Here is a 22,419-nt window from a genome sequence, read left to right on the forward strand (position 1 = left end):
GGTGTTGTAGGTTGTGGGCTGGTGCTAGTCTCCTTTACGTGTTGAGTGATGATGTCCTTCACAGCTAGCTCTTTGTTTTCTGTAGGAACAAACGGGCCTGCTCACACTCGAGTCATTGTTCCGTCTTCAGACCTCAAACGCTCACCGTATCCCCCCTCCCCCCTCCAGGTCAGCAGGTGATCGAAGAGCAGCGCCGCCGTCTGGCCGAGCTCAAGCAGAGAGCAGCAGCGGAGGCTCAGTGCCAGTGGGAGGCCCTCCACGGCTCCCAGCCCCACCTCATAACCTCGTCCTCCCCGTCTCCCTCCTACTCCCCCATCATGGCCTACAGCCCCGCGCTGAGCCACACGTCCTTGGGCCCCCCTCCTCTGGTTCACCACTCCATCCTGCACCATCAGCCCCCGTCGGCCGGGGAGCAGCCGTACGACACCCTGAGCCTGGAGAGCTCGGATAGCATGGACACCAGCGTGTCCACCGGGAACAACTCGGCCTGCTCGCCTGACAACATGAGCGGGTATGACACACACACAGTGGATTATGAGGTTATATATTAATGTTTGTGTGTAGCTGATGTGAACACACTCCCAGATAAACCCGGGGTTTGTTGACCGTGTCCAGCTGCACCATCACATCTGATGCCATAGTTGTTGTTGGTGAACATATTCGTTTGGTCCCGGCTGGTTTCTCACATCTGTTTCACTGAACACGTACAGCTGGCTCCAGATCTGTTTGATAATAAAAAGCATTCTTCATGCTTCTGTTTATTTTTTGAAATTAAAGTTATTGTTACAAACATGTGAGCATATCCACGGCGTGGCTTTGTCACCAGATGGCCCCGCCCCTCCCTGAGCCTGGTTCTGCCGGAGGTTTCTTCCTGTTAAAAGGGAGTTTTTCCTTCCCACTGTTGCCACAGGGCTTGCTCACGGGGTCATATGATTGTTGGGTTTGTCTCTGTATGTATTATTGTAGGGTCTACCTTACAATATAAAGCACCTTGAGGCGACTGTTGTTGTGATTTGGCGCTGTGTAGATAAAGCTTGATTGAAATGTTAAATTGAGACACACACACACACACACACAGTGAGGCTGCTAATCTTCAGACTCCCCCTGTCAGTCTTTATCCACAGTGGGCTAGTTTGCAGGCCATCTTTGAGTGTGGTGGAGCTGCGTGCTGCACTGCAACAGTCCTCAGCACAGCGTGCTCACACGTGGTTTGCTCACATTATGAAGAGTTTAATGGGATTGAAGCTGTGATGAAGAGTGCGGGGATCAGACTAAAGTCGTTCCACTGACGTGATTAATGCTGCAGCGTGACCTCATTAAGAGTTTTCATCTCTTTCTTGGTCTGTAGATGCTTTGATTTTGTATTTGTCGACTTATTGCTGTGAGACTTTGTGTAGTAACTAATGTCGTGTTTGATGGCAGTGTTGGAGGTGTGGACGCCTTGAAGATCGAGGAGATGGAGAAGATGCTGAAGGAGGCGCAGCTGGAGAAAGCCAGACTTATCGAATCGCGGGTAAGAAGCACCGTCACAAGTGCTGCAGCGTTAGCTGATTATCCTGAATCCATACTCGCTGAGCGATGAGAGTTCTCGCAGCGTTCCCGTCAATAACTCTGAATTGAACTCGCATTTTTTAAAAAAAAATCAAAAGTTCCTGACAGCAGCGCAGAGCTGCTATTTATTTTATTGGACTTTGCACATCTTTGTTTTTGTGCCTCGATGAAGCACCTCAGATGATCCCATCCATTATCTTCTGTTCTCACCGAGTCTGACTGCGAGCCCGATCCAATTAGGAAATCTCACACAAAGGTCTGAGCGCCGAAAGAGAAAAACAGTGAGCGCCTTTGTTTCTCACCCTCCAAACGGCTTCCACACGGTCGTAGTACTGCAGTGTTTTCGTCTTGCTTTGAGTCTGCGTCGATGCATTGTGTGTGTCTGCCGATCATTACGCCTCCAAAAATCAGAGTTTTGTGTTTAAAGAATGGAAGCTGCGTGGTGGTCAGCAGCTCCAGGTTGTGGGCAGCTCCCAGCAGGACACCATGTACATAAATGTATGAAGAGCGAACATGTGCGCTTTGCCAAACCCTTCCACAGATCAAAAAAAATATTTAATGAAAGCGCTGTCCGCTAGGAACGGGAGAGCCTGGCTCGCCGTCAGATGCTCGAGGAGGAGAGGCGGAGGAGGGAGGAGGCCGAGAAGAGACTGCAGGATGAAACTTTCCACCGGCAGCAGCTGGTGGAGAAGGAAGTCAAGATGAGGGCCAAGAACTTCTCTCAGGTCAGTGAAAGCAGATGTAATCGAGTCTGTGTGGCGGAAACGTGCAAAGTGACTCGACGGGCGGGTGTGGCGGCGCCACGGACGGCTGGCGGCACATAAATATGGCCGTGCTCGTAACAAAACCACCCCACGTGCATTTATGATGTAAACCTGAACCCTTTGTGGCCATAAATACTGTTCATCGACATGCAACACAAACGTGAACGCATGCTCCAACATTTAAAGCACGCTTGTTCTCTTTACCGCCGTGTGTCAACAGCTCGCCAACAGTTTAATCCACGTTAAGACAAAATGCTAATAGTCTGTAATGACGTTAAAGGTCTCCACATGTGAGCCTGTAAAAGGACCAGTTTCAGCTGCAGATCATGGTCAGAAACATCTGGGTCAGACTGACCTGCTGATGTTGTGACGGAGCAGCCTTTGCTTTTAAATGTCGTTTTTCATAATGTGTCAGAATAATGGTTGAAGGATCGTGGAGCGCACACTAGTGACCAAACAGGGTTAGGTCCTCTTTATTCAACATCTGTCCTGTGTGAGCAGCAGCTGGCCTTTGCTTAGTGTTGCACAGAGACACTTCAGTTACCTGCAGCCTGCTTCACCGTTGTGAAATGGCAAAGAGTGCACGATGAGTAACCTGCATTTTCATAGGACATTAAAACATGTGGCATAAACCTGACTTTGAAATATGAAACGTGTGATTTATGCCTGATGTGGGCGCCTCGTTATCAGGCCGTCCACAGACAGGTGGAGGAGGTGGAGGTTAAGAAGGTTGTCATTGGATCAGACTGTGACTGGCAGCTTGGTACGGAGACGTTTCTGTCTTATTGTGTTTTTATGTGTTCATGTCTGCATCCTCAGACCTGCAGCTGTGTCTGCAGCAGGTTCTGCATCTGCACCGTCCGTATCAGTGACTCCTCTGCCCGTGTCTGTCCACGCAGGCCCGTCCTATGACTCGCTACCTGCCCATCAGGAAGGAGGAGTTTGATTTGCGCTCGCACATCGAGTCGTCGGGTCACAGCGTGGAGACGTGCTATCACGTCATCCTCACCGAGAAGATGTGCAAGGGCTACCTGGTGAAGATGGGAGGCAAGATCAAGTCGTGGAAGAAACGCTGGTTCGTGTTCGACCGCCTCAAAAGGACTTTCTCCTACTATGTTGGTAAGAGCCGAGGTGTCAGTGTCTGCTGTGTTAGCATGGCGCTCTTTGTCTGTCTCTGTCTGTCCCAGTTTAACACCTGACAAAGTCAAATAAACTGAAGAAAGGGGGCCTCTACAGCAGCGGTCCCCAACCTGTTTTACATCACGGTCGGTTTATGTCTGACAGTATTTTCGTGGACCGGCCTTTAAAGCGTCGCGGATAAATACAACAAAATAAAATCAGTACCGGTACCAAAAAAAGAAGATTTCTTTATAACACGCGGGAAAAGACCCAGGGAAACCGAGTTAACGTTAAAAACCCTGAAAACCATAAACTTCACACCTGAGGTTCAACTCTCGCGGCCCGGTACCAAACGTGGCCCCCGACCCTGAGAGCACACCTGCCTGTGGAAAAGCGTTCTTTAGGGAAACAAAGCCCTGATGTATCTGGGTTTTTCAGAGTGTTAGTGCTCTGAAAGTTTCATCACTCAGTCCGAGGGGATGGATGTTTGTGTCCTCAGTGATGCTGAAAACACTAACACAGTTACAAAATAACACCCACCTCGGCCTGCGTTTCACTCTCAGCTCTTCTGGATGATTTTCATGTTCAGTCATCAGTGGAAACTGAGATGATGTGGAAAGCAGAGCGAAGCAGCAACGCTGTGCTGCGGACGAGTGAGAGCAGAGCATGCGTCCTCCAGACTTGGAGCAGATCTGCGTGCAGCATGCAGGCTGGTGTAATTTGAGCGGCGAGCTCGGGGACGTTCGCTCGCTGACGGCCTTTGAAGTGCTCAGAAGGTTCCGCTTAAAGCTGCTTAAAGCGTACCTTGTTGAAAGCGAGCCAGGGCGAGGAGGTGTACAGAGATTACTTTGGCAGTAGTTAAAATGCACTCGGCGCCACGCTCTCTGAGGAGCTGATTGAGATGCATCTCTCGCCCTCTTCTTTTGACCTTGAACAGCATTTAACTAGAGGTGACGTGCAGAAGTCACAAGCGACGCTAATTCGCATTAACCAGCCTCCACCACCAGCAGCAGCAGCAGCGGGTCGTTGGCTAGTTTAGATGCAGCCTGATGAGATGCAAATGCAGGGCTGTTTGAATGCTAAAGAGGTCATTAGCAGATAATAGCAGCGTATTAAAGGCAAAGCGCCGTTCCTCGAAATGAAGCGCGGCGTCTCTACCTACTACTCTTTAAGTTGGCTCGTGGAGTGTTTGTGCCTGGAGGTAGAGAGGGGCTGTTGAGTTCCCCACCGGTTCCTGACTGCAGTTCTGCAGTGGCTGATGAAACAAACTGCAACCATGTACCAGAGTAGCGTAAGAATGCAGTCAAGTGTGAAAATACAATGAGAGCACCACTGGCTTAAAAACAGAGGGTGGGGGGGGGTGCACTGTGCTTGTCCTTTTCCATCCATCATCACTCTAATTGTACTCTGGTCAAAGTTTGATTCCTTTCAGCGTGCCGTGGGTTTTCCCTGTCCTCGATCCGTGCCAGGAAAGTGCAAACGTTTCAGTTTCTGACCAAAGCCTCATTTCTGTCCTGCAGACAAACACGAGACCAAGCTGAAGGGAGTGATCTACTTCCAGGCTATAGAGGAGGTTTACTACGATCACCTGCGCAGCGCCACAAAGGTACAAATCTTTAAATCTCATCCTTCTTTCCTCCCTGTCTCCTCCTCCTGTCACACTGAACATAAGCAGCATGTGCATCCTCGCTTTCTGCTCGCCCGCCTGACCTCAGCCGCCCCCGCCGTGTGCGCTGGGGGATGTAGTTCTATTGTGCTCAGTGACAGAGTCGCACCCTAACTAATCCTTCCCTGTGTCTGTCCCAGTGATCCCAGTACAGACCAGTGGAGTGTTTCGGAAACGAGCGCTTCCTCATTCATATGCTTCACAGAATGCATCCATGCTGTATTTATTAAGTGTTGCCTGTGAGTGTCTGATTGCTCTGTTGTTCACAAACGCCTGACGCAGCCGTAGGTGTCTCTCCGCTCATGTTTCTTGCTGCTCGTCTTGAGCCTCCACATCTTGTCACTTTATTTATCTGCGACATAAAGCCGAGCTGCTGTGTTTGACGGGCTGTCGCAGTACACCACGCTCTGACTGCGGGGCTCTGATCGACTTTGGAACTTTGATTCGACTTGTCACTTCCAATGTCGCATTACAGAGGGAAACTTTAGAGTCTGCTGCTTTTAGCAGCGGCACAAAGAGCTGATGTTACGATGTCAGAAGGAGAACGTGGGTCTTTTTTAATTAACAGCAATTTATTAGTATTTTAGTAGTAAACTAACAGCATACTTGATGTGTTTATCTTACCCTGCATTATCTTTTAGTATCAGTGTGGAACCAAAGGTGCCTGAAGCTGCATCTTTGTTTCATGTGTGGAGACTTTTCGTCTGACATGGATGTGTTAGCTGATCCATTGGCCCATCTGTCAGTATCTGCATTTATTTTGGCCCACGGGGGAAAGCAGAGACGGGGAAATGCTCTTTAAGCATGTTATGAGTGTTGGTGTTGCCTAGTTTGTCCACCAGAGGGCACTCGGTGTTCCAACTGGGAAGTTACAAAAATCACCAAATTGGCTAAGCCGAGCAGCCGGGCAGGAACGAGTGGATTTTAAATAGCTGTACGTAGCAGCTGTTTGGAAACACTGGATTGTTGGTGTGGAGCTAATGTTAGACGGCTCTAATGTTAGCAAACAGGTTTTTTGCCCGTGTAGCATCACAGCCTCGGCCCACAGTCCGAGTGCCTCAACTTAATGAGTGTTTCATTTAAGCTGTGCAACTGCAAGCTGCTCTGCAACCCACCTCCACCTGCGGGTCTTCTTCCCAGCTCCTAGGAGAGATTGGCTGTGCTGTGTTTAGCTTTTTGGCTACACAGAGCGAGGGATTCTGGCAGCTCAGTCAACGGAGAAGCACTTGTTTGGTGTTTAAAAGAAAAAGAGAGCCTACAGCGTGTAACCCAACAGCTGCTGGTTCTAAAGCTCGTACAGGAAATGAGCTCAGCACCAGAGCGAGACACGTGCGTCGCGCTGCACTTCACAGTAGTTGATTGTCGGTGATGGCTCGTGGCAGAGAAACCCCAACAATCAGACGAGCAGCACGCACTCAGTGACAGCGGGAAGGAAGAGCTTCCCTTTAACAGGAAGAAAACTCCAGCAAAACCAGTTTGGAGGTGAGGGGAGTCATGTGGCTTTTTCCATCATGCTCCTGCCCCCTGTGTCCTGGTCTGCTCTTGTCTGTACCAAATTCTGTACCCTGTCTGTACCCGTCCGTCCACCTGAGGGTCGCGCTGGGTTTAAATAGCTTTGTTCTTTGTTTGGCGTCTTCTTTTCCCTTTTGAGGCAGAAATGAGGTACAAATCCAGTCCAATAAAAACATACAGTGATGTTGCATAAACCTGAATCAGTCGTTGGACCTTACAGAAGAGACCTGAGATCTGTGTTAACTGGACATTTCCCGTCTCTCTTGTTTTTTGTCCCGGTGTCCTCCAGAGCCCCAACCCCTCGCTGACCTTCTGCGTCAAGACCCACGACCGCCTCTATTACGTGGTGGCCCCGTCGGCCGAGGCCATGAGGATCTGGATGGACGTGATCGTCACGGGAGCGGAGGGGTACACGCAGTTCATGAACTAAGAAGAGCGCTGGGACAAGCCGGCGGCTTTGGCGGGGACGCTCCCATCACAGACTCTTCCTGTTTCCTGTCCTCCGACGGCTCGCCTTCCTGTGTTACTTTTCATTTTGAATCTAACATCTTTGATTTGACCGTGTACATGTTTCCACCTCCACTCTATGTGATTCTGTTTGGATTTAAAAAGGGAGGACACACACACACACACACGTCTGTATATAAACCAAATGTAAACCTGTCAAAGACTTTATTACAAAGCCTTTCTATATTGCCAAATGGAGATCTTATAGTTAACTGTTTGTTGAACTTTTGTATTTTTTGTTCCTTTATTTCTTTTTTACTTGTAGAGAAAATTGCCAAATCACACGATGCCAATGTTTTTTCCTTTCATGACTTTGTTAGACAGGAATAGTTCGATCGAATCCTGTAATCATTTTTAGAAATATTTGGAAAAAAAATCTCATTTCCAATGTATAATCTGAGAAATACTGTAACCCCTGAGTAAGCCGGAGCTGGAGAGGACGTTTGTAACGGCGAAACACAGAGGAGCGTGTTTCAGCTTCACACTGAAGACAATGAGCCAATCACACTAAGCCAATCAGCATCCACAGCTACACCCACGGCTCCACCCTGTTCCTATCTCCACACAGGCTTACCAAAGTAACTGGAAGTGATGTTAGACTTTGAGCCGCTACGCTCAGGAGTTCACTCTGCAGTTCTCACAGCAGTTTGCCCCGTGGAGGGTTGGGAAGGTGTCAGTATTCAAGTTGCTTGTTGACCAGGCTTTGTGCAGGATTTGGTGCATTTCAGTTAATGTAGTACAATACACAGTACTGTGTATCAAAGCTAGCAAGAGCTGGTGAGAGACTAAAACATGTAGCTAATGCTACAAGAGCGTTAGCTTAGCGTGAAGACTGGAAGCCCTGAGAAATGTTAGCCTGGCTATGTTTGTAAAAACCAGTCGTGGTTTTAGTACATCTCATTGGCTGTCCCACTCAGTCTTCATAGTAAACTGGTCATTTCCTTTGCTTTATCTTCTTGGTTCTTGGTGTTTTGTATTCAGCTAAAGCTAGCTAACATTCTTAGCAAGCTAAAAAAGAGACAAGCTGCTAGCTTAAAAGTCTCGCTTTCTAGCTAGCTCTGTCCCTTTGCTTCCAGTCTTTTTGCTAGTCTGAGCTAATGCTATATAACTCTTAAAGAGGACCCGGCCTTCTGTATCTTCATGTTCATGTACACAGTTACATCTTGTATACATTCAGTCATTATTTCAATCATTTTTGCGGCGTCATAACAAACTGATCGGCTTGTCAATCAGTCATCTAGGCACAAGAAGCCCGAGCAGTACAGGCGTTACATAAACACTGGACGCTGCCCCATGGTAGGCTTCCTGACGTTCTGCAATCAATGATAGTGGGCTTTCAGGGAGCGGAGGGGGTCTCGAGAGACGGATGCTGAAATGGCCCAGACAGGGTGAACCGAGGGGCTCTAAAGTTGCCCAACTAAAGATGAACTGAAAGCAGAGAGAGATGGGTCCTCTTTAAGAAAGCGTTCATAATCCAGACGCTCATCGGTTCTTTGACAGCTTTGAAACTGGACTTTCCCTGAAAGTTTTCCATGTGCTGTTTTTAAGCCAGGGGCAACAAGCCTCATCATCAGCTATCCACAGTCTCTGCTTTCCTAAATTATTAATTGCGTAATGCAGAAGCGGTCAGTCCATCACATTCACTGGGGGACCTCGAGCCTCAGAAATTGACCGCTACACTGGTCTCACCAAAGCTGCCACGTTCTCAGTGCACTTGTTGAATATGTTGAACAGGAATCTCTCACTGTGTCTGTATCAAGCTGTCATTTTGCCAACTCTAGGTGCAAACTGCATTTCTTTGTGTGCACAAAGTGGTAAATCTTCTGTTTGCCAAGTAGCCTTTAGCTAACCTGATATGACTGCTGGGAAGCAGCCATCACCACTGCCAGCCTAAGCAACAGCTACCAGATGGCACCAACACAGGACCACACAACACTATGGACTGATGCAATTCAGAACTGTGCCTTGACTATGTTGTTGTTGTTATTGTTATCGATGCCGTGTCTGTGAGCACAGACTCTCCAGTTATATGAATGCATTGACTTTGTTTCTGAGCTTCGCCACGGGGCTGTGGCACCAGAGGCCCTGAGCGGTGGGGATCAGCTACGACACTATTGGACAAATTTAATTTTTTATAAGTGTTTTATTTTTCTTTCGACCAGTTTAATTCAATATTTATTTCGACGTAGCATCAATTAAGTCATCTGTTACAAAAGTGGAGCGAGAATCCCAACAATCCCAGCGTTTGTTGACTGTAGGGAGGAAGAACTCTTAACAGGAAGAGGACTTCAGTAGATCCAGGATCAGGGAGGGGCACAGAGAGACTTGATAACAATGAAAAGAATGAAATGCTAAGTATGAAAGCAGCTGTATGCAGATTTAAGGTGGAATTCACCAGTTTAATTAAAAAAATCAAGTGAGTTGCTGTACTGAAGTACAAGTTGGAAGTATTTATACTCCACTGCATTCTCTCATATTACACTCCATAAGCTACACGTCGTGGCCTACGGCTCATTTATGTAGCTCGTTTGTTTTCATTTGAAATCGGCACAGTTCCATTTTTATGGAATGATTCTTCTACACAACCCTACAAAGGGTCATAACGAGTACAGCTTTTTACACTGCAGTACTGCTGCTTTCAATATTTAGTTGTTTCGAGGTGTTTGATTTTGTTGTCCATGCTGACAGATGGCTCTTCTTTCATTACGTACTCAAACATTTCCCCTGCGAGGGAGCGATGGGCTGATTCCTTGGTTCCATTATGAACATCTGTCTTAAAACTAAAACCTGCTCAGTCTCTTTCTGTGGCCCGCTGCCTGCACCAGGATGGATAAATCGATCTTGCACCTTCGGCTTTAATGGAGCGCCTCGTGTGGCTCATCTCACCGTGGTCTGTTTGGGATCAGCAGGTTTCCAGTGCTACTTTGATTTGTAGGAGCATGCGGAGCTGGTTTCATGTGTCGGTACAGTGATGATTACTTATAGTTGTGGTGCCTGAGACAGTGATATGTTTACTTATTATAAGACTAGTGAAAAGACCTTAATATACTCTGTCCCTACCACCCACTTGCCTTTTATTTCCCTGCACAGCGAGGACGTGCAAACCAAACTATTCAACACTGGCGAGGCTGTTAAATGACGTCTGTGGAGAGCAGGAGGTGCACGCATCACTGTCATCTATTCTGTGAAGACGATGCCTGAATGAAAACATGGAAATCAAACAGTATTGTATGGAAAGAAGTACAATTTTTACTTGTATCATTTTAGAAGTTTTATTGTCAGTTACATTTCAGATGGTATGGTAGTGATGTATCAGCGAATAATCCACCTCACACTCACTAGACTCTAGTTTTCTTCATAAAGTGGTTCCTGTCACACACACACACACACACACACACACACTCTTAGTACTCGGACCATGCAGTTATTGGTACCCTGTATGTCTCGTGTCATTTTCATGTATGGATTGTGTCAGCTCTATTAAACGACTATCACAGATCGGCTGCTTCCTCCACTTCAGGTTCCAGTGTTGAGAGAGACAGAGCAGTAACTGCTGTACGGACGCTAACGCTGACTGATTATGGGCTCGTTACACAGCCATCATAATGACAGCTCTAACACTGAGAAAACAAAACTTCAATCTAAAAATACATGAAATAGAGTCACTCTTAATACACGGCTAAAAAGTTGCTTTTTGTGTATTTTAATGGAAGCAATGGGAAAAAAAAAAAAACAAACAGTTTGACAGTGAACCTTCCAACTGTCCCAGCATAGGTTTGCAGGAAACCACTTCTACAGCTCATTGATGGTGTCACCTGCAGAGAAAACACACAGTTATTTACATGGAAACCAGCCACAAACATTTCCACAAACTTTGTATTCAAATGAAGTGTGTGGATTGTTTCTTCGTGGCCACATGTGAGTTTGTCAGGAAAGCAAACACGCTGAACACTGATCCACCTTTAAAGAACTAAGTGTTGGATTTTATAGATTCATATTTGTACTACAGCCTAGAGCAGGGCGATATGGCCAAAAATATTTATCACGATATATATTTGAAAATTTGCAATAACGATATAACTGACAATATAATTGATGCGAGACAAAATACAACTCCACAACATTACTAGCGCAAAAAGACAACCTTCCATTTATTTTCACTTAAACAAGAAGCTGGTTTTTATGTGCATTAAAGCTATATAAAAATTTAACAGTGCAAATGCAAATTCCTTGCTGAAAGTTTAACCAAAAGGCATTTCCAGTAGAAATGGGCTGACATATCCTGAGCATAACCATGTATAATATCCACTGAAGTTAAAAAGAGGTGCTTTGCAACATTAAACTGCAGTGCAGTACGTATTTTTCGGACCATAAGGTGCACGGGATTATAAGGCACATTAAGCGAAACAAAGCAGTCAGATAAGTCAAACTTTATTAAACTCATTCTTCTTGCTTCCTCCACTTCTGTACCATTGATTCATTAATGCTGTATTCTATCACAGCTGCTCTATTCCCATGTTGTTGCAGTATATTAATGACTAACCTGGTATTGTGGATGGATTATCTCAGTTGTTCTCCTGACTGAAGTTTGGTCCGTTTACAGCATCCTGCCATGCGATTGCATTTGTCTCTAACTATCAGGAACCCTCACGTTAACTTTTATCAAGTGGAAAAGTGTTAGCCTTGATTCCTCCAGCTTCACTGTTTATGTTATGCTAACATAGCTGTGTCGCTAGCGATCACGTAGCACATCATTACATACCAGCTAGCCCAACTTCAGTAACCTTACAAACGTCACTGCTGTTTAGTTTCCTGTCTTCATTTATGTTGGAAGTGATAGCAGAGCTGTACGTTTGAATTTTTTCAGAAATCTCTCAGTCAGAACATGCTATATCATGCTTAGGTAACTAGCGAAACTAGCGAGCTAACTTCCGCTAGCTTCCTGCTAACTTCTAACTCCGTTAAATGTAATAAATTCTGTTTTCATGGATGCCTGGAAGTTAAACTTCATGGTTACACCTGGTAAAGCAGCAATGCTGATCGTTTTATTAAAGATGAAAGAATTTAGACAGTTTTTAACTCTCAGTGATGCTGCAGTGTTCGTTTGACTTTGGGACCTGAAGTATACGGAGTTTAGGACCCAGATTACTCCCAGATTTAAGAGCATCTTAGTCCGACAAATACGGCAATAACGACGGCCGCTTGCATGTTCTACAAAAAAATGTGCTTTGTCGTGTATCTGACGGACAAACACCAAACCAGTTCCACACCACTGAAGTTGCACCATTTTTACAAACCAATTCTGGTTCATCTGTTTCACTCAACAATCGGCCATGTGCGTATGAAAACAAAGGCACTGCGCATGCGCGTTTTACTCATATTCTATCGCGATATTTCATTTTCCTATCGTTGCCTAACATTATACCGGTATTACCGTGAACGGTATAATATGGCCCAGCCCTACTACAGCCCTCAGATTTACAGACTGTACATTGAAGATGGAAGACAGACTATGATATCCATGGTTTACAGATAGAGAGCAGATAGAGCTGCAAACACATTGTTATCTGCCAGTATCTGTTAAGTAACTAAGTAATAATAAAATACAGCAGAACCTATTTGTCAGTTAATCTTATTAAACATACTTGATGGTGCTGATGTGGCTGCAGTTGAGTGAATTTAATGAGTCACGGTCCAGCACACAGTACTGTATTTTTAGATTGAAGTTTTGTGTGGCAGAGCAGGTCAGCCACTAACCAGAAGGTCGGTGGTTCGATCCCAGACTGCTCCAGTCTGCATGCCAAATATCCTTGGGAAGATACTAACCCCATGTTGCTCTCCGATGCATCCATCGGAGTGTGAATGTGTATGAATATTAGACAGGGAGCACTCAAGAGCTTAGAAGAAGTGCTTGTGTGATTGGGTGAATGAGTTAGTTGTATAGAGCGCTTTGAGTGCTCAGAGTAGAAAAGCGCTATATAAGAACCAGTCCATTTACATTTACTGGGCTAACATCATACACCTGTCCATCAAAGCAGCCACACCCCTAATTGTTAAACCTCAGTGAAAGTTCAGCCACTGTTCTTGTACCAGCTCATGTCATCTGACGCTGTGTAAATAAACTGAGCTCACTCTTGTACACAGACATGCAGTTTTTGGCACATTGTTCATATTTCTCTGGCTGTGAGCACAAAAGCCCCACTTACCTGGCATTAAACCTATTTACAGCCAATCACAAGAAAGCTGAGAGGAAACCTGACGGGGAGAACTGGGAGCTGAACAAAGGCCCAGTGTAAGATAAATTAGGATTATTTTGAACTGAAAATTATGCAAAGCTACTCTAATATTTCTATTTGTTGGCCCTATTAAACTGAAAACGAGCCAAATAGGTCGACCTAAAATGGAAAAGAGCAAGGAAAAATCTGTCTGTACAAAAGTGACGGATCAATCAATCAATGTGATATCTGTATGAGCTCCATCAGCGGCTTCAGTTCTGCTGAAGTTGAATGTGATGTCATTAATCTACTCGTGATCAACCCCCCATCCGATTGGTGCCCCTCCCTGAGCCTGCCTCTGCTGGAGGTTACTTCCTGTTAAAAGGGAGTTTTTCCTTCCCACTGTTGCCAAGTGTTTGCTCAGAGGGATGTAACATGATTGTTGGGATTTGTTTCTCTGTATTATTGTACTACTACTGCTGTGATTTGGCGCTTTGTAAATAAAACTGAACTGAATCTGTGCGTCAGTCCTGCACAAAACACTGTGAAACATAAAAAGACGCAGTGAATGAAGGACCAGGTGTTACATACTCTCTGCACAGGAGGACGTGTAGTCAGTGACCGCCTCATCACCTGAAATGTGAGCAAAAACATTTCAGCACTGAACAGAACGACGGCAACTCCAAAGAAACATCTGCATGAGTTTCGGTTCTTACTCGTCTGGTAGTAATCGTAGACTTTAACCACAGCTGGTTTCAGGTTCCTGACAGGCTGATCCTCTTCCAGTGTCACACTGTAGATCTGCATGTCATCCTTCCTCAGCTGCAGACAACATTCACAGCCGCTGTCACGTCTCATGTTCCTTACAGCAAATCAAAGACTTTCCACAAAAGTTAAAACTGAAACCCTTAAAGTAATCATGATAATTAGGACTCAGTGGCTAAAATGATTTTGGTAATAATGATGTTAGAAATTTAGAGATGGCTGAAAGACCTGCATAGGTTTAGTTTATCTCTACCTACTGATGACATCAGCTGACTGCGTCCTGAACTCAAAGGTCACAGTACGGCGTGCTGGGCATCACGTCAAAAATACAACCAGCTCCTGCTTATGAACACCATTTCACCAGCATGTCACACTGTTACGCAGCACTTTGTCTTTGTGTTTGCTTTTCTTGTGCTTTGATTTGGCACATGATGAGTGAGACATGTCAATTAAAAGGTGGGCGGGCCCTAAAACTGTGACGCGAGTATAAACAACACAAATGAACATTGTGTTGTATCAATAAGATTCAAACCAAGTGCAGGAAGCCATGAACCAGCAAAGTGTTAAAGAAGCAGCACGGCCATGTTTTTTTATACAAACAGACTTCTTTATGCAACCGGGGGAGTCGCCCCCTGCTGGTCATTAGAGAGAATGATGCTTTGAGGTCATCCAGCTTTTATACAAAGAGAGTGGCTGTGCTTCCTACCCCGTCTAAGTAGATGTTGATGAATCCTTCTTCCACGTCCACGCGCTTCACTGAGCGGTCCTTCTGCAGCTAACACAGCATATCACAACAGTTAGTCTGTAGGACAAACACCATGTGGCAGGACTGGCAGCGCCTGCAGCGGGCCAACTGACCAGTGTGAGGGAGCTCTTATCCAGGACGTATCCAGACAGGAGCTTGATGTTGACGATGACCATGTTGGTCTCCTCTCTTCTCCCCTGGTACCTGCAACAGTCACACAGTGCTGTGATCCTCATGTGCTCTCAGGTTGTCTCGGGGTTTAGATAATTATACCCAAGACACACATGCAGAGTACCTGACATGCACAAAAAGGATGAGCTGCGGCCTGCTGATGTTACACTTAGCCATGGTGTTAGCAGAGATGTTGAAGGCAGAGAAGTCTGCAGGAGGGGGGATGTTGTAAAACATGGAGATCTGCAGAGACACAGCAAAGTCAGACTGTGGTGAGCGGCACGGCAGCACTAGCAGGTCAGACGCTTCACGTCACTCATTAATACACTGCAAAGGAAGCTTTTACCAATCAGACGTCTTTAAATCTCGCTGGTAGTCTGACGGCGGCCCTCCTCCACCTAAGCCTGGATGTTTACCTTCATCCCAGTCTCCATCTGCTGCACCAACCGCAGGTGGAGGCTTCAGTGGCGTTTCTTGCCTTTACTAAGGATCGTGGCTGTCGCGTCATCAACAACTAGTCGCTAAAATACTTTTAGAACAATAAATATTGTTCTTCCCATCTACAGATCACCTCACTGTGTTTTCTCCAATTTGAGCTCAGTGGACATGTACCAGTTCATACTGGGCTCCTCCTGTTTTACGTTTGGGAACACTGAACATGTACAAGTACGTTGTTCAGGTGTAACACACACTAACAAAGGCCTGCTGTGCTGAACTTTCACATATACTCCAGAGCTGTAGGTTATCTTATGTACTGTTGTAACCAGGAAAGTTTCAGAAACTTTGTCCACACTACAAGAGAATCCTCAGAAGGAACGCTTGGAGTCACTCGTTTGCCGTTAGGTAAGAAGACTGTGCCAGCACCATGAACAGTGTGTTTAGCTGGAAGCTGTCACAATGGTTCCAGCTGCTTGTCTCCGTTTAAAAAACGAAATACTTCTGTACTTGGTGGACTGCATACGTATCTGTGTGGTACCTGTGTCAGTACGCAGTTCTGTCCCTCGGCTCTGATCGTGTACTCTCCTGGGACCTCGCTCAGCTTCTCCTCCTGGTACAGCAGCCTGTTGTCCTGATTCACGGTGAACTCTTTGTTCAAGCCTCCTAAAGAGGTCAGTGTCACTGTAGTGCCCACCTCTGAACTGTAGGTGGCAGCACCATACTTCGCCAGCGCTTGAAGGGCCACTACTGTGTCCTGGGGGCCACAGACGGGTTAGAAATGTTGTTAGCACAGGTTCGGAGTTCACCCTCCTTTAAGGTTAAACGTGTAAGTGGTCTAACTGACCTGTGTGGAAGAGAAACCGCCAAAGGGGTTCTGCTGCTGAGTGAGCCAGCGCACAATGCCAGAAGAGTACTCCAAATCAAAGCCTGGCATGGAGGGACCGGACAGCAGAGCCAGCAGCACGTAGGAGGTCATCTCCACCTCCAGAGAGTCCAGGCCTTTCCCAGAAGCCCCTGCTCTCTTCCAGTGACGGGTGCCTCCTGCCAGCCAGGACAAATAAAGGACCAAATAAAGGATACGTCTGCAGATATCCCAGTGTACGCACGCCATCTGTCACACGGCTAACACACAAACAGACGACCACATTGGCACTCATCACCAATGAACCTAACCCCACTGTGCATTAGCTTTTGGATCGGACATTTGTAAAGTCTGATTAGATGTGACAATGAACCAAAGAGGAACCTGTTAAGGTGAAGCTGGTCCCTTTACATACAAGTTTCTGCTCCTATTTAAGACTTTCACGATTATGCAGATGACACCTAAATGTATCTTCAAAAGCTCAGTCACACTATGTCTAAAGAAACAGAGCCTTTCCTCTCTAACACAAGGTTGGAGGTGTTTGTATTTTCTAACTGCAGACTAACCCAAGGTAGCTTGTTTCCACTGAGAGGCTAATTCCTGCTTTCTGTCTCAACTAGCCTGTCTTCAGATGCTCACAACAGTTATTCCAGCACTGTAAGAGCACGCATAGCACAGCACACGACACAAACACTTCTATCAGGCAAACAATTATATGATGCCCTGCTCAATTTGTAAGCTTTCGCACTTACAAAGAAATAACACCATAAAAAATGGAGATAGTTCATTTTAATTCAGAGTCAGAATATCAACCAAAAATCCAGAAAAAGACCAAAGAGCTGTTAAAGTGCTTCAAGGACTGTAGACCTGCACAAAGCTGTATGAGCTACCAGACCATCAGCCACGGTCAACTGGTGCGATTATTCAGAAATATACAAAATTTAAAACGACCCCCAGTCTGGAGCTCCATCTGGCCTCATGGAGTGAGGATGAGGATGAGGAAGGAGGGTTTTCAATGATCTGAAGGCAGTTAGGACCACAGGTCAGCACTGGTAACACCATGTCATGGTGACATGAAATCTTGCAGAGCCTGACTTAAGTTTGCCAATGAACATCTAAATAATTCAGCGAAGGCCTGGGAGACGATGCTATAAGTTTGCTGTTTTTCTGCTAAGGCCACAGCATGGCTTCATCACACTGAGGGACCGACTCCTTCCTTTAGCCAGAACACTGAAGACGGGTTGTGGACGAGTCTTGCAGCACGTCAGTGACCCAAAACATGTCACCAAGGTAACAAAGGCGAGGCTAAAGATGGAGCCAGTGTCCAGATCTCAGTCCTGTAGAAAATCTGTGGAGGGAGATGAAGCTGAGCAAACAGCAGCCGAGACACCTGAAGGATTCAGAGTTCCCGTAAAGAGGAGTGGACCACCATCCGTCCTGAGATGTGTGCAAACCCGATGACGTCTTACCACCGTGCTCGCCAACAAGGCTTTCTCCACCAAGCACTAAGTCAAGTTTTACTTGTGGATCCAATACTTATTTCACTCCATAACAGCAATTCAATTTATAACTTGTAAGTAATGTGTTTTTCTGGATATTTGGTTGACGTTCTTTCTCTCTCCATTAAAATTAAACCATCCGACAGACATTTAAAAATGAAAGACTTCTTTGTAAGCGAGGAAACTCACAACTTCAGCAGAGGATCAAACAATGATTTCCAAGTTTTAGACTTAACTGAAGTCGAGTGAGATGACGATGACGCTGCGTTCTCTCTTTGTTTCAGCCAAAAAGATCCATTTACTGAGTTAAGGAAGCACTGCAAAGACTCGTTCTTCCTCAGAGGGAGGAACACAGTTTATTGTATCATAGAGTTGGATCAGTGTCAGCCTCACCGTGTGTGTTCGATTTCTCATGAAGAAGGGTGATGAGTTTGCTCCTCATCTCCTCGTCTCCAGCCAGAGTGAAGGTGTAGGACAGCAGGGCAGTGGTGTACAGGTTATCGAGTTGGCCAGCCACTGCAGCCTTCAGACAGTTCAGGCTGTTGTGTACCACAGGGTCCTGTCACACGGCAGACATGAGCACAAGTATGGGACAGACTACAGGAAGTGTCACTGCTCAGAGTAAAATCACGCGTGTTATTCAGGACCGCTGTCGTGTAGCTTTCATTCATTTGCAAGCTCTGCTCTTCCACACAGCGTACGGCACAGAGAGAGCAGATGTGACAGAAACAGGATGAAGAGGAGGCGGAGCTGTAAAACTGGGCTGCAAAGCAGCTTGCAGACAATCAGGAACTGTAGGGCAGATAAAGCAGCTTAAAAAGTGTAATTTGAGATTTAATCTGTATACAAGATAAACCAGTTATCTCATGATGTAGAACGGTATCACAGCGGCTGAATGTGACACTAACGCTAGCATCTACACCTAAAGCTACGACGGTCGACAGAAACGCACACGACCGAGCAGGAGTCAGTTTGACCTGATTAGTATTGCTGAGAAACCGTCGTGTTACAGGAACTGTTTTAAATCTGTAAATGACCTGATTTTCAAAATGAGGAGAGTGAAGTGAGACTTACTGTAACATTGGCGTCAAGCTCCAGCATGGCAGCAGTGATGTAGGCAGTCAGGGACACGTCGTCACTCACTCCTCCCTGGTGGAAACATGACAACACTGTATGCTCACAAAACAACCACAGAGCATTCTTTTGTAATGTGTCTCTATCACCACACTGTTTAATGTGATCTTCCACAGAAATGTGACCGAAAAAACAAAAATGAGGCTCCTTTACACGGCGTGATGCTCCATGAGGCAGCGCATGCACGTACAGTGACACCGAGAGTCCGAACACTCAGCAGGGTCTGTGAAACCTGCTGTTAGAGTCACAGGAGTCAACTTTTGGTTTTCCACCAGTGTCAAACGCCCAGGCTGGAACTGTGTTTTCTAATGTTCCTACTGTGAGCTGTGCAGAAGACACTGAAATGTGTCTGCTGTGCACCAGTGCCAAGTTAAACTACAATAATAAATCAGAGGCAGACCAAAGCTAGGCTCCTGAAACATGCAGCTGATGAGGCTTGTGGTGCTTTAGGAGAAGCTGGAAAGTCATTGGATAGTTTAGGATATTTCCTGTGTGTGTGTGTGTGTGTGTGTGTGTGTGTGTGTGTGTGTGTGTGTGTGTGTGTGTGTAGCCTGCAGGCTATAGGCCATCTCCTCTGAAACTTCTATGTAAATCACTTCTAATACAGAGTTCATTTTGTGCTTTTATCTTGCAGGAGAGATTTATCTAAAGCTGAACATTTAAAGCACCAAAAGCTGATGATAAGAAAGCTCCATTTAAAAAGAGTGATTGTTACCTTCATGCCATTGTGAAAGAGCTTTCCAACTGATCTGATGCAGCCATCAGGCCGCTGGTGTTTAGACAGCCACCTCCAGGCTTCTGTAATGTGCTCAGGCTTCACGTAGATGTACGGCTGTGCACCACCAAAGGACTTCATCACGAAGGAGGTCAGCCTAGAAAGACACGCACACTTTAGAAAACTAATCTAATCGTCAATTCGTATTAGTAACCCCAACATGACCCCAGTTTCAGGACAATTACATAACAGCTTCACAGGACTCGCAGCCCCGTCTGCAGCAATCATCCCTCTGAGCCCATTGGTGATACAGCAGAATTCATCTTGTATACGAGTGCTGTATTTTCAGGAGCCCAAAAGTGTAAAGGCTAATTGTTTAATTACTCTGACCACTAGACAACGATGAAAGTACATCAAGCTGAAAACCTTGAGATATACATTTCTGACTTTCAGTGTCAAACAGTTGCCAACACCACAGGGAGGCCACAGGAGTGTTGCTGTCAGACTAACACTCACTCTGCACTCCTTTAGCTGCTACAGATCCTCAGGAACATACCCAGCTCTTTAACCATTTCATGCTCTAGCTGCCAACACAGACTGCATATAAAGATGTTTGGAGCTGTCCTAAAGACAGTCCCTTAAAACCTACATCTGTTGTTAAAGCACACAATGCATCCAGAAAACATCAACAGACCTTTACTTGTTCCACATTCTGTCAGGTTACAGTCTTTATTTATTTAAAGATGAACACGTACGGAGACATCCTGCTCCAGAGCGCTCTGGACCTCAGACTCAGATGAAGTTTCATCTTCCAGCAGAACAGTGACCCTGAGCACACAGTGCAGATAACAAAGGGACCACTCTGTAAATGTTCTGGCCCAGCCAGAGCCCAGACTTGAACCCGATTCAGCATCTCCGTAGAGATCTGACAATGACTGTGCACCGACACTCCCCATCTAGCCTGGTGGTTCTGGCTCTGCAAAGCTGAATGGGAGAAACTACCATTCACCAGTGCTGCTGGGGGTCATGGTGTAGGATGGGTAAACTAGCAGGAGATGCAAAAAGGAAGTCTCACTGTGTCAAAGTCCATGAGAGAAGGATCTGTGAGCTCAGGGAAACCTTCCTGATATCTTTATTGTTAAATAAAGTGTAAACAGTATGATGTTTGTTTTTTAAGTAATGGTCCCCATTGGTGACCAGAGAGACAATTAAAGCAAGGCGTGCTTTATAGTGCACACCTTGTGCAGTCCAGTCAGAACGTGTGTGCACGTATGACAGAAATACTGGTGGCTCCCAGTGCTACCTGTCAGCCTCCCAGTTTGATACAGCCATGGTATGAATCGCTGCATTCCCAAGAATTTCAGGAAACTTTACCTCTGACCTTGAAGTCGAGGTCACTGGGATTCAGACTTGTCTAAGATTGGTAGTACATCTGTAGTAGGGGTGACAACAATAGCCTATCAGTGTTTTACGGCTGACGGGTGAAAATAAAATTGTAGGACCGGCCGCAGAGAGAACGCACAGGTCGAGACTTTGCCAACTGTTGGGTGTCTCTGTGGTGGCTACGTCCATTTCACAGCAGGACACATCCTACAGATGTAAAATAGAGTCATTTGGTCATGTTCCTGTATACAGATGTGCCGGTCTCAACATCACACATTACAGTGTTTGTAGCTGCACTGTGTCTGCAGGTGGCCTACAGCAGGTTTATCAGAGTGTTTATAGTGAAGCTTTCTGCTCTGTGTGACAGCAGAGCTGATGAGAGAAGAGTCTGAAAGCCACAGAACCAAAAACAAAAAGAAACCAGGAGGTAAGAGGCTTAAAAGCTCTGTCACACTGAGGGAGGTGCAGGATCCGGTGATAATTCTGTGTGACTTTGTCTCCATAGGAAACTCCTTTCACATGGTGCTGTTTGTTCATATAAACATGTGGACGCTTGGGTGAAGGTTTTACATCAACGCATTCACAATAACTGTTATTATTTTAAGTGATTTGGACAATTTTCATCCAGTCTTCTTCTGAAATTCTAATGTAACTGAACACTTGAGAGGCCTAGTTTCTCCAAAACGCAAAAACACACCCACACATACACACACACACACACACACATCCACCAAATGCCAAACTGCCCAGCACCCTTTCAAAACAGCAGTAGATTTGTTAAATCCCCCGAGGCACTGTGCTTTAAGCCCATTAAATGAAAATATTAATATTTTCTGGCAGGTTCCTCATAAAGTAAATTATTAGGACGCTTGCTGGTGCCAAACACCAGAGAGGACATGCAGCGTGTGTGTGTGTGCGCGTGCGCACATGTCTACCTCCCACTGTGTGTCCTTTGTGTTCTCGTCACATCAAGTGTTCGAATTGAGCTGAAAATATTCCGTTCAACAGCGAAGCTCTGGATAAATGTTTGAATGCTTCTATAAGTGCTGATGCAACCGCAGCACCAACGTCTTCTTTGTTATGTCAGTATTTATAGGTCATCACAATGTTGTTGCCGTGCAGATGCAAAGTAAACACAGTTGAGACTGAGGCTGAGATTAGAACTGTTTACAAAATATTTACACAACAGTTTTACTTCAGTTTGGAACGTCTTGATGCACGCTCAACCAAGTGACTTCTTCAGTCTCAGCTGACTGCAGGTTTCCCCAATCTTATAAACAGGACATTGATTGGGGAAACCTGCAGTCAGCTGAGACTGAAGAAGTCACTTGGATGAGTGACCAAACGTTTCTCCCACAAAACGCTACGTCCAG

General features: G+C 45.8%; 2 protein-coding genes across 13 annotated transcripts in view; one reads left to right on the plus strand and one right to left on the minus strand.

Moving 5' to 3' along the window:
* phldb1b (pleckstrin homology-like domain, family B, member 1b) overlaps positions 1 to 10,617 on the plus strand; it is a 108,309-nt gene extending 97,692 nt beyond the window's left edge. For all 12 annotated transcript variants that reach the window (XM_063492443.1, XM_063492445.1, XM_063492437.1 and 9 more), the window contains 6 exons: positions 169 to 511; positions 1,423 to 1,513; positions 2,130 to 2,276; positions 3,215 to 3,434; positions 4,955 to 5,040; positions 6,902 to 10,617. In XM_063492443.1, coding sequence (XP_063348513.1) covers positions 169 to 511; positions 1,423 to 1,513; positions 2,130 to 2,276; positions 3,215 to 3,434; positions 4,955 to 5,040; positions 6,902 to 7,042 — 1,028 coding nt within the window. In that variant the 3' untranslated portion in view covers positions 7,043 to 10,617. The remainder of the gene's footprint in view (positions 1 to 168; positions 512 to 1,422; positions 1,514 to 2,129; positions 2,277 to 3,214; positions 3,435 to 4,954; positions 5,041 to 6,901) is intronic.
* Positions 10,618 to 10,738: 121 nt separating this feature from the next.
* Positions 10,739 to 22,419, minus strand: part of LOC134640553 (alpha-2-macroglobulin) — a 53,711-nt gene continuing 42,030 nt past the window's right edge. Inside the window, exons 26-36 of the mRNA XM_063492447.1 lie at positions 19,664 to 19,820; positions 18,889 to 18,963; positions 18,208 to 18,373; positions 16,298 to 16,494; positions 15,992 to 16,207; positions 15,140 to 15,258; positions 14,958 to 15,048; positions 14,806 to 14,874; positions 14,051 to 14,156; positions 13,926 to 13,967; positions 10,739 to 10,934 (exon numbers count right to left, since the gene is read on the minus strand). Coding sequence (XP_063348517.1) covers positions 10,912 to 10,934; positions 13,926 to 13,967; positions 14,051 to 14,156; positions 14,806 to 14,874; positions 14,958 to 15,048; positions 15,140 to 15,258; positions 15,992 to 16,207; positions 16,298 to 16,494; positions 18,208 to 18,373; positions 18,889 to 18,963; positions 19,664 to 19,820 — 1,261 coding nt within the window. The 3' untranslated portion in view covers positions 10,739 to 10,911. The remainder of the gene's footprint in view (positions 10,935 to 13,925; positions 13,968 to 14,050; positions 14,157 to 14,805; positions 14,875 to 14,957; positions 15,049 to 15,139; positions 15,259 to 15,991; positions 16,208 to 16,297; positions 16,495 to 18,207; positions 18,374 to 18,888; positions 18,964 to 19,663; positions 19,821 to 22,419) is intronic.

Source organism: Pelmatolapia mariae, linkage group LG14, assembly GCF_036321145.2.
Source record: "Pelmatolapia mariae isolate MD_Pm_ZW linkage group LG14, Pm_UMD_F_2, whole genome shotgun sequence".
In the NCBI taxonomy this organism is placed as follows: domain Eukaryota; kingdom Metazoa; phylum Chordata; class Actinopteri; order Cichliformes; family Cichlidae; genus Pelmatolapia; species Pelmatolapia mariae.